Source organism: Haliotis cracherodii, unplaced genomic scaffold (assembly GCF_022045235.1).
Source record: "Haliotis cracherodii isolate W230 unplaced genomic scaffold, xgHalCrac1.p SCAF_4, whole genome shotgun sequence".
In the NCBI taxonomy this organism is placed as follows: Eukaryota; Metazoa; Mollusca; class Gastropoda; order Lepetellida; family Haliotidae; genus Haliotis; species Haliotis cracherodii.
Window position 1 is genome coordinate 30,550,567 of NW_027266297.1, and position 12,861 is coordinate 30,563,427.

The 12,861-nt window shown below is 39.5% G+C and overlaps 1 protein-coding gene across 7 annotated transcripts in view; it reads left to right on the forward strand.

Moving 5' to 3' along the window:
• LOC139478555 (choline transporter-like protein 1) overlaps positions 1-12,861 on the forward strand; it is a 260,716-nt gene that overhangs the window by 201,389 nt on the left and 46,466 nt on the right. For all 7 annotated transcript variants that reach the window (XM_071261061.1, XM_071261062.1, XM_071261064.1 and 4 more), the window contains 2 exons: positions 3,218-3,319; positions 10,638-10,786. In XM_071261061.1, coding sequence (XP_071117162.1) covers positions 3,218-3,319; positions 10,638-10,786 — 251 coding nt within the window. The remainder of the gene's footprint in view (positions 1-3,217; positions 3,320-10,637; positions 10,787-12,861) is intronic.

Sequence of the window (12,861 nt, forward strand, 5' to 3'; positions counted from 1 at the left end):
CAAAGCTCAGTGTCGAAAGACATTCTTTTATGGAAGATATACCTCATTCTCTTTCCGCCCAGCTGTTGTTCCCGATCCAACCTTTGAGACTGGCTGCACAACGGGATGCACTGCGTTTATTTGTTCTGCCCTAGTGTACAAGGCTCCGTTGTACTCTCTGTCACTCATTGCTTTGTAATAAGCGTAATGGTGACTGTCGATATGTCGGCTGGCTTGGTAGAGTACGGATATGAAATATTCACCTTGTTTGTGCAAGGGCTGTGTTGTGTGCTGTTATAGATGCATGCACCTTTCATGTTCGTGTGCTGTTTTCAATGTAATATGTGATCTTTTAATGTCAGGAGAAAAAGGTTGTTTTGCAAGCTCAGACTTGTATAGATTGATATTCTTGAGAATTTATTATTGTGACATTTTGGATGTTTTTTGAAGACTTTATTGTTTGGCAATCAGCAGGGGCACTGTTTATTTCTATAGAATTATGAAATAAGACTATTCTTTGATCGGTTCATTAAAAGTTTAATATCATTTTATTATTATACTCTCAAAAATTTTTGTCATCCACAAATAGATGTCATTTCACATAGAATTAAAATACATTTATTTTTTTCAAAATTCTCAAAAAACCATTTTGTCACATTAATTTGAAAATAAATAAGTCAATTGGAATGAAAGGATTAGATACCATTTTTCAACAACTGGCTTACCACAGAGAAATTGTTCAATATAATTTTAAAATATTTTGCATTAGACCAGGATATGTGATATGTGTGATATTGAGATATATGTGATATGGAGATATATGTAATATGGAGATATATGTAATATGGAGATATATCAGATATGGAGATATATCTGATATGGAGATATATGTGATATATGTGATATTGAGATATATGTGACATGGAGATATATGTAATATGGAGATATATGTGATACGAAGATATGTGACATGGAGATAAATGTGATATGGAGATATGTTATATGTCTAAACGTTTGAAATGTTAAGTTTGAGAAAACATTTCCAACTTGTATTTGAAGGAAGCTAATGTGTGAAATATGTGCTGACAATACATTCTCTCATCATTGTTCAAAGCAGTGTTAAACCCAACTCACTCACACAGAATCACTCATCACTTTCATTCAGCCAATAAGACTGGTGTTACCTTATATCTAAGTTGTTAAATTACACATTGTTCTCGTATCCAGGGAACAAATAGTGATGGTGTCGTGTTCCTGACTATAATTTTCCGTTTGTTCCTAACATAGGCAGAATCTCCTTCTTCATCAGTTATTTCTTAATGCATGAAGAAACAAAAATGTCTCTTGCTGCCATTACAAAGACATTATTTGTTTATCAACTCAGTTGACATAATAAAAGTATGCATATGAGGATTAGGTTATGTCTTTAAGTTAATTCTCATCATGTTTCAAAGGTCTCCTAGCTATCTTAACAATAGATATTTTAGCTTTCTGTCGTATGTTTTGCAGACTACCCTTTTCAAAAATTGGAAAGCAAAAACAATATCCAAATATTTCTTTTATGTGTAAAGAATATAGGCTTATGTTTCTTTTTCTCTTTTATGTTAGTAAATTGTATTCACAAGCAAAGCTGACAACTTTTTTGTTTTGCCTCATGCATCTTGACAAAGGAAATCTGTAAAAGAAGTACACAAATTGTTATAGCCTTAAAGAAGGTTTAGGTTCTGGACAATGACAGTTCTAGGAACTTGTTTTACAGGTGATTTGTTTGTCTACTAAATGAAATTTGATTATGGATATGGATCTTTCAATTACCCAATGAACACAGTGTCTCAGTTTCGCAATTGATATAAAGTGCAATGTCCAAGGTTGGAAATGGCGCCTAGCGCAGAGCACAGTCCCTCTTCAAGACAAGATGTACTACATACTCTGGAGCAATAAAAGGGTTAATGTTTTACATAGTCTGTCCAAGATAGGGTACGCACAATTTCATCAGGACGCATGAAAGTACATCTTGACTTCTTCCTTTCATCAGCTTCCAAGAGAACCATGTCACTATCAAGTTAAATTTAAGCAATCGTTCATCATGATGACTATCTTTGTTTCTTCTTTCTTCTCTCCTTCCTCGCAGTTGCTTCATCAGATGAAGGAAATTAACCTAAAAAAATAATTATCTTATCATTTTTTCCCAAATGTGTGTGTTCTGTGTTAACCAACCTTTCCGCATGTAGGTGTTGCTTCTTGTCTGGAGTCTCATGTTCACAGTTTGGGAAGTTTGAAAAAAATATGTTTTGTATTTTGTTCTGATTGGGCCGTTCTTTGGATGGAGGCGAAGATGCTTCTGGGTTAAGGGATATGTTCCTGCAGTTGCTGCTGAGACAGGTATCTGGACTAAAGTGGACGTTTGAAAAGCTGTATTTGCTGAATAAACAAGCCTATAGCCATGATCTTTGGGCATCGATTTTAGTACAGCTGAACTTTATATAAGACAGTTGTTGAGTAAAGGTTGTCACAAGCGCTTGTCAATTTTTCCCCTCCCCTGTTTTAAACCCAACTCAGACCTCAGTTATAAACCCACAAAAGTCCTCAGCCAATGGCCCACAAAAGTCCTCAGCCAATAACCCACAAAAGTCCTCAGCCAATAACCTACCCTACTAACCTACCCCAATAACCTGTGCCAGTCCTTCATAGACTCATAGTTAAAGTATAGGTCATATTGTCAAACAGCCAGATTTGATTCTAACATTGTTGCAATCAGTGAGGCAATAGTTCATAGTTAAAGCATTCGTCATATTGTCAAACACCCAGATTTGATTCTAACATTGTTGCAATCAGTGAGGCAATAGTTCATAGTTAAAGCATTCGTCATATTGTCAAACACCCAGGTTATATTCCATCGTTGTTGCCATCAGTGAGGCAATAGTTCATAGTTAAAGCATAGGTCATATTGTCAAACACCAGATTTGATTCTAACATTGTTGCAATCAGTGAAGCAATAGTTCATAGTTAAAGCATTCGTCACATTGTCAAACACCCAGGTTTTATTCCAATGTTGTTGCCATCAGTGAGGTAGTAGTTCATAGTTAAAGCTTTATCATATTGTCAAACACCCAGGTCTTATTCCAATGTTGTTGCCATCAGTGAGGCCATTTCGTGGTGTCTCCTAGCTCTGAAAGCACCACTGCCCCTTCAATGACATAGTGATGTGTCTAATGTTTTCTGTTATTCTTCATTTCAGGATTACCGGGATGAGAAGGGGGTACTGAGCAGTCCGACCCGGAAGCGAGGATGTACAGACATGCTGGCACTCTTCGTCTTCTTCCTCTTCTGGGCTGGAATGGTAGGTGTCTGGTTGTGTGTCTGGGCTGAGATACAAAGTCCCTGTGATCTAGAAGAGGCTCTGACTAAGCTGCTTGTTGCTGTAAGCTGGGAGATGTCTACAGACATATTCACAGAGTTTACACAACTGGGATTGGAGGTGGGGAGATGTGTACTGGGATTGGAGGTGGGGAGATGTGTACTGGGATAGCAGGTGGGGAGATGTGGACTGGGATAGCAGGTGGGGAGATGTGGACTGGGATTGGAGGTGGGGAGATGTGGACTGGGATTGGAGGTGGGGAGATGTGGACTGGGATTGGAGGTGGGGAGATGTGGATTTGGATCAGAGATGGGGAGATGTGGTCTGGGATTGGAGGTGGGGAGATGTGGATTTGGATCAGAGATGGGGAGATGTGGTCTGGGATTGGAGGTGGGGAGATGTGGACTGGGATAGCAGGTGGGGAGATGTGGATTTGGATCAGAGATGGAGAGATGTGGACTGGGATTGGAGGTGGGGAGATGTGGACTGGGATTGGAGGTGGGGAGATGTGGATTTGGATCAGGGATAGGGAGATGTGGTCTGGGATTGGAGGTGGGGAGATGTGGACTGGGATAGCAGGTGGGGAGATGTGGATTTGGATCAGAGATGGGGAGATGTTGACTGGGATTGGAGGTGGGGAGATGTGGACTGGGATTGGAGGTGGGGAGATGTGGATTTGGATCAGAGATGGGGAGATGTGGTCTGGGATTGGAGGTGGGGAGATGTGGACTGGGATAGCAGGTGGGGAGATGTGGATTTGGATCAGAGATGGAGAGATGTGGACTGGGATTGGAGGTGGGGAGATGTAGACTGGGATAGCAGGTGGGGAGATGTGGATTTGGATCAGAGATAGGGAGATGTGGACTGGGATCGGAGGTGGGGAGATGTGGACTGGGATCAGAGATGGGGAGATGTGTGCTGGTATCGGCAGTGGTGGTATATGTGCTGGTATCGGAGGTGTGGAGATGTGTTCATATATATTGAAAGGGTTTACCACACTGAGATTAGAAGCTTCAGCCTTATGTTGCCTTCATCACATGTCAGTATGTGCTACAATACCCAGCACACATATAAGTAACACAGTTACTAGTGCTAAACCTTCTCGTCTGGAATATCCAGTGGATAGTGTGTACTGGTGGATACAGTTGATCTAAGGTTGATGAATCACTACAATATATCTCCTGTCTCAACACACAGTCGGAGTTAAAAACCCACTCACTCACTAGTCTTCATCACCCCTTATAATTGCAATAATCTTAAACGGGACATTAAACCTCACCTCACCTCACCTCACCTCACCTCGGGGCGGCGGGGAAGCCTAGAGGTTAAAGTTTATTTGTTTCTTGTTTAATGCTGCACTCAGCAATATTCTAGCTGCATGACAGTGGTCTGTAAATAATTAAGTCTGGGCCAGACAATCCCGTGATTGATATCATGGGCACCAATCCACTCAATTGGGATACGATGACATTCATCAACCAAGTCAGCAAGCCTGACCGCCAGATCCCTTTAGTCGCCTCTTACGACAAGCATAGTCGGCTGTTAGACAAGCATTGGTTGCTGAAGACCTATTCTAACCAGAATCTTCTTCTTGTGTTCCCAGTCATGATATTCCTGGAATATTGCTACAAAAGGAGGCATAAAACCATACTCACCTCACCTCACCTCACCTCACCTCACCTCACCTCACCTCACCTCACCTCACCTCATTACAAATGAATGCAAAACATCTAATATGAATGATAGTGTATGGTTATCATTAGATATAGACCATCACACAGATGAACACCCTGGTACTAAACAGCTGCCTACCCACATTTAACCATGGTGTTTAATAGTGAAATACAGATAAACCCTCTTAACGGTGGATCATAGGGACAGACAGACGTGTTAATTTCCCAGTAATCAGTTCGCATGAAACAACAGTGTGATAGCACTAATGCTTCACATGGAGTAGTCTACCCAGTATTCTGCAGCCCATGATGCTAATCAGACATATCACGTTTTCCTGGTGGAGATCCAATTTTCCCATGGCCCGATATTTATTATTCTTTTCCTTCAAAATGGAGAAAAACGGACACTGTTAGAAGCTATCTGAACTACAATTAGATGAAGTGATTGCAACATTCGTGGAAGACGCCACTAAGGGTGTGTTGTTAGCTTCAAGTGCTTGGACTACATCTGTTTTTCAAGTGATAGTTTTTGCATCTGTTCATTGTTTTTCGTGTCGTTACTAACTACTGTAGCAGTGATGCCAAGGACGTCGCAAATTCCGGATCATGTCGACAAAAACGTTTAGCAGCATGTGGTTGTTTTTTAGCTGCATTCTTTCCTTGATTGGCTCATTTGGGTGATGTTTCTTATGATATATGTTGACGTTGTTCTTCGTCCTGTCCTAGCTTGTCTCATCATCAAAACGATGCCCAGATGTTGTTGAACCTACACCAACAGGGCTGTACCCATGCCATTTGTTTTCATGATTATACACACACTAATATTTGTGTGTTTCGCTGTCCATGTGTTTAGATTATACATTTTTTCTGGAATTACTTTTTTGGATGACTCTGTCAAAACAGTTATGACATATGGATATTAAAAGCAAAAACATGGTTTACAGACTTTGTGAGAGATGTTCTTGAGTTAAGATATTTAAATGTTTGCATTCCTGTCATTGAGTTCAGATCTGTATGTTCTAAATACAGTGTCACCGTTCAGCTAATTTGAAAATTATTTTGATTTATGAATATGGAAAGCCCAAACATAACATGCTTCTGTAGATATATTTTTGGCTGGCAATTCTCCCATGTTTATATTTCTGTTTCTGTCTTTAAGTTCAACACAGAAGTTTGTGAGTAGTTCTCTGACTGTTTACAAACAGACAGTGAGTTGAGCAAGCAGGAGAAGCTCACAAACCAATCACCTGTGATAAGCTATATTGAAGAACCCGTGAAGATTCCGGGAAAGAATAGGTCTTCAGCAACCCATGCTTGCCGTAAAAGGTGACTGTGCTTGTCGTAAAAGGCAACTAACGGGATCGGGTGGTCGGGCTCGCTGACTTGGTTGATGCATGTCATCGATCCCAATTGGGTGGATCGAGGTTATGATATCAATCACTGGATTGTCTGGTCCAGACTCGATTATTTACAGACTGCTGTCATATAGCTGGAATATTGCTGAGTGCGGCGTTAAACATCAATCCAACCAACCAACTATATTGGAGAGATGCTCAAAAGATGCTCAACGTGTCATGTCAATTTGAGTTTCAAATAAAAAATTTCACTTCTTGAAAGTATCTGTTAAGGCCATGCTGAGCTTTAATGACCAGCTACATCCACATCAGAAGCAATGGAAATTTTAATATATTTTCAAAAACAACAGCAAGCTTTCAGTTCTTTTAACAAACATAAATCCTTATCTTAAGCTGGTTCTACGTCCATTTTGGCATGTAATCCTGCTAGCTGACATGTTTATAGGCAGTTTACAAGAATAAATAGAATACCTCTCAATTTCAACCATGCTAATGAATATCATCCCTAAGATTTCATAAAAGGTGCATCCAATGAATGATGAACGTAAGAATGGTTGAAATTGGCGTTTTCCTGAAAGATGTCATCAATTATGAAAACCTTCACCCTAATTTTATCATTCTTGGCAGTTTCATATGAACAGCATGCCTGTTATGTGTATGTCTTGATTTAGGTGATGTTTTTATCAGAGGTGGAGGGGCTGCTACAGTGGTTATGTTCAAAACTTAGATATTTTCAATCATAGAAAAGGCCTAAACTAACATTTAGTCCCAGAAATAAAGTTGTTTTATTTAAAAATACATATCTACGAAATATAAATTAATTCAAAATGGGGCCCAGAACAATGCTAAATTTCAGGAGCTGAGGCAATCTAGACTTGAGTTGGAGTCATTATTAAAGGTCCTATGTGACTACTTATGTCAATTTCACTCCTGTAAGTAAATCCAAGTTGGTTGAATCATACATTTCGTTTAAGATGATGCATATAGTTCTGAGGAGGAGAAATGTCATAGCCTCGTCTCAGCATTCCTTAGCCCTTACTGCACCATATTTCCGTGATGAAGTATCACTGCTTCTGACAACTCAATCTTACTGACATCAACATTTGCTTTCGGTGCCGCTGGCATGAGACTTCTCAGAAGAGTACAAGTGTGGCATGGTTTATGCAGGTGCTGTTCAAAGACAAAAGGATTTGTTCCTGGTTCCTTCCTGCTTGGGTTGACGTGTTGCCAGTGTGATCCTTAGGCTATCAACAGAATACAAAAAGATGAAAACACTAAAAATACGTTATATTTGTTGTACTTAAGTTTTTCGGCATTGTGTAAAACACGTTCAGTGTTTTTTTGTCATGGTCATGTCAGAATAACAATATCATGGCATATTTTGAGCTTGTTAGGAATTTAATTATTAAGACAGTATGAATTAATATTGTGGACATGACTTCAATGCTGATTAATAGATTTGTAACGTTTCTTGACAAAGCTAGGTGACTTAAAGCAGTAATGACTGATGATTCTATTATGTACTATCTAGTACTATCTAGTAATTGTATTATCACATTAATATATCATGAGGCACTTATTGATTGTTTGCAGCACCTTAAGAAATGCTCTCATTAGCATTACTACATCAAATTCGTGTAAATAGCCTTCATTAATACTTGATACCTGAAGAACATTTTCAATTACAGTTATTACGTCATTAAAATGTAGGATTAACTCTTTCTAGATACCCTTTGTAGATATGATTGTTTGATTTGAGAGATAGTGATACAATATGTACCAGAAACACCCTTGTCAGGTCATTAGAAAGGAAAGCAAGTCCCTTTGATGCATGTTTCATGAGCGGAACTACGTTATGGTTTTGACGGCATCAATTCCAAATTACCACGGGTGATGAGGCTGTTACACCTGAACCAGCAGACTGTGAGTTATTGATGAGTTGACGCCCTGTTTAATGTCATAAGTCGCTTCCCTCATTGGATAATGAGCCAGTTGTTACCTCATGCTTTAGAATCTTCAAATAAATGGAGTTTGTATGTTTTTTGCTCTTTAATATGTTTAGTTATAGATTTTCAGTGTCACCATCTTTGGGAATCCATCCATAAAAAAAAACAAATATTTGTTTTGGGCATTTTTTAAAGTTTTTTTAAAAAAAATTTTAAAAGTTTTTAAAATTTCATGGATGTATAGTAATTCTATCCTTATAAAAGACAACCTGTTCTCATTATTTATATAATCTAGGAATCATAATTTAAACTAATGATTATTTCCCAAGAGACTTGTGTAAGTCTACTTGCACCCACGCTGTACGGAAGTAATACATGTCAATAGGTAAGCATGATAATTCCCTATACATCTTGGCCACAAAGCTTTTATTAGTTAATGTTTCATGTATAAATAAACATGTCAAAGGTTACGAAAGGTGACCACAAACATATCAGATCCCTGTCACACCTAGCCAGACAGTGGCGTTACCTGATGTATTGATTAAGTCTGATGGGTAAATTGAGTCCATTAACAATTAAAGGCTTGAAATTGACATGCTTAGACTATGTACTTTGATCTTGGCCATGGCAGTTGTCTAGTTCAAAACACCTAGTAGTTTTCATTACGAGTCCGAGGTTACCCATCTGACGGCAGTGGAGAAGAGAGGGTCTCTGTCTCTTGATCTCTAGTCTCAAGCTGGGAATAGAAACTCAGGCTATTTTGTGCTGGTAGATATTGTCTGGGACACTGTAGCTTTTAGAAAACTTAAATGTTCATGTCATGGTTATTTAAATAAAGAGTTAAATAGTTTGTATTGTGAATTTTAACATGAATTTGCTGTAATGTCTTTTTAAAAGATGGCACTTGTTGTTACCCTGCCTAGCACTCCGACATACAAGGACTGTTTAGCTTGGAGTCAGTACACATACACACACACACACACCGCACGCGCGCGCACATGCACGCACGCACGCACGCTCCCTCCCTCCCTCCCTCCCTCCCTCACTCACTCACTCACTCACTCACACACTCACTCACTCACTCACTCACTCACTCACTCACTCACTCACTCACACACACTCGCGCCACAACACAACACTTGCACACTCACACACACACTCACTCACTCACTCACTCACTCACGCCACAACACAACACTTGCACTCACACACACCACACACAAACACACACACTCACACTCACACTCACACACACACACTCGCCCCACACCACGCCCCCCCCGCCCTGCCACGCCACAACACAACACTTGCACTCACACACACCACTCACACACACCACTCACTCACTCACTCACTCACTCACTCACTGATGCCACAACACAACACTTGCACTCACACACACCACACACACACTCACACTCACACTCGCGCCACGCCACGCCCCCCCCACCCTGCCACGCCACAACACAACACTTGCACTCACACACACCACTCACTCACTCACTCACTCATACTTATTTACATCCCATGTGATTTGCAGTATGTATTTTTTGCGTCCAGTCCTGTTACTCAGTTATTATGCATGTAGAATGCATATAGCCTTGTGCAGCTATAACCTGGATACACACTGTCAGTATTATGTTCACAGTTTGTAACACCATGGTATCAAACTCAGTCTCTGTTTCAGACAAGTGAACGTTATCACCAGTAGCCTACCCTTCAAACCCTGTAGACCTCATAACACACAGTATAGGTCATATCCCAAACACGATGTTGACCTTTTTCAGTGTAATCCAGGCAGTTCTTCAAAAGTCCTAAATTTTCCAATCTCCATAAATTGAATCGCTTCCCAAACCCCTTTGAACAAATTTATGTTACTAACCAACTTATGTATCACAAAGCCTTGTTACAGCAGCATATAAACCCATGTGTTTTTTGTCAATTACAAAAGGATTTAGTAAACGCGGTCCTATTACAGATATTTCGGGAAAACAAGATTCCATTGATCCCAGTGTCCGGGCTGTCTTAGGCTTGACAAACTCATTCACTTAAGAATTGGTGGATGTGAGAGGAGATATAAATGTTTAATTGCAGTCTGTCTTGGAGGCCATGGTGCCGAGTGTTTCCTGAACCAATTGTAGAATGCAATATGGTATCGGCACTAATCAAATCCAAATAGATATTTTGTAACAGCAGGGTAGGATCTTCACAAATCAAATCCAAATAGTCTGTTTGTAATTTCTACCTACGCTCTATCTACTCTGTCCTCCATTAACACCTTTAAACTTTTAAGATCCTAATTCAATGCTTTCTGTTTTTATTGCAGATTTTCATTGCGGCTTTCTCGATAACAAAAGGTGATGCCTTCCGCCTGGCGTACGGCTACGACAGTTATGGGAATACGTGCGACGAAGATAACCGAGACAAGGCCATTCCCCATGTTGAATATTCGGGACTTAACTTGAAGGGAAAATCGTAAGTAGAATGATTTGTGTAAATGCAGAAGTCTCTCGAGAAATTACGCCGTAGGGTGTTAAGTTGTTTGAAACCTTTCAGAAAATCAAAACAAATTTGATGTCGTACAGGTGTCAGTCTCCAAATGGCTGTCCATCACCTGCAATCTCGCGCAAGCAACACCCTCATTTTTTCAGTCGCGTGAGAGAGAGATGCAGTGACACACATCTGAATCAAAATCAGTTTTGACTAATTATACATTGCCAGTATTCTTGTGATACTAATCAAGTATGACACAGGAACACACACGGTTTGTGAAACTTTGATAATGATTACCGTATTTTCTTCAGTACAGTGTGCACCCAGGTATAATGTGCATCCCCCTCTAGGGGATTAAGTATTTTGGAAACAAAGTTTTTTTTTAGTATTATGCGCAGACAATTACACCGAACCCCTTCAGCGAATTCAGGTAAACGAAAGGGTGATAAGAACCTTAGTCAGTACAAATTTGAAATTTGAGATAAAAAATAACCAGATTTACCATTTAAATTGTATTTTCTGTTCTGCTAGGCATTGTTTTACATGTAGAGATTAAGATTACCTTGTGTATTTTCTCATAAACTAAGCCGGAAACCGTAATCAGCTGTACACATGTTTTTCTTGGTATCTACCAGTGATTCGTTTAAAACTTACCCAATGATTCAACTTGAAAGGATTTTGATCGGAAATTATTTTATCTGAAACTATGTTATTATCGGGAATATTATATTCCAATATCGTGTTATTTTAGTTGCAGCTTTTACTATATATATTTAAAATCATAAGTCATAAATGATTACTCATATATCAGAGTTGAGAAAATCAATGAAAGAAATGGAAAAACTACTGAAAGCTCCCCGCAGTGTGAGATTCTCTGTAAAGAGGACTATGGAATGAGATGTCAGTGTGAGGAGTTTGCTGAGTATGAGCAGGTGACCAGTGGAATATATGCTGTCTGGTCTCCTCTCCATATCAAAGACAGTGGACTGACCCAACTGACATTCATGTATTTGTTGTTAAGTATAATATCATCAGCTCAGGGACTGAAAACATCAAGGGATTGTAAAAATCAGTTCATTATGTCTGGTATTCTTTACTCATGAAACACACACACAAAACTGTATACGTGCTGTTTATATCAGGCCTAACTTACTCTTTTGAACCAAAGCAATAATGTTGTCAAGGTATTTTAAGGTCATCCATATTATCTTGTGTTTTTCTCATGTTCTTGGGGGAGCACGGGTGGCCCAGTCACGATTCGCTGTGCAGAGTTGTGTCCTTTGGACACGCCAGAAACCTATGATTGTGGGTTGGAATCCCAGTTCGCCCCGATTATGCTTCTAGGTTTGTCAGCACCATACCCGTGCTCGTGGGTTTCACCGAAGTGGTAAACGTCTGATACCTGCGTCACTTCAGGCTTTCCTCCCACATAAAGCTGACACGCCGTGATATAACTGTAATACTGTTAAAAGCGGCGTTAAACCCAACTCACTCACTCACTCACTCACTATTAAATTAATTATTTCATGAAAATATGACATGATGTAGTGCAAATTGTCAATATTTATAACTCTGGATTCTACACACATAATGAACACATAATGAACTTGTGTTACTTGGCACGCATTAATTCCTACTGGTAGGTGACTGGGAGTTGACTGTCATAGTTGTTATTTTGTTGTAGTTGATTATTTGCATGCATTGTCTAAGCAGAAAGGTGTATGTTTGGAATTAGGTTCCTGACTATGTGGCCCTGACTTGTATGCACAGTACTAGAAATAAAGCAATAAAACCCTTTCCATTTCCAATAGAAATCTCTGCATAAAGCAGAGTCGATTGTACGATTCCAACTATATATCACAAGCATGTGTTTATGAATCGCTATCAAATAGTAATGGTACCAGGTGTTTGCGAAAAAGTGAGCATATCCTGCACCACCGGTGGCACCCATCACAAACACATGCAAAGGCAAGTCAAACATCACAAGACATCATTTTTGTCACTGATGCTTCACATTTAGAAATGTCCTCCACATGTCCACCTTAAAACTTTTTGAA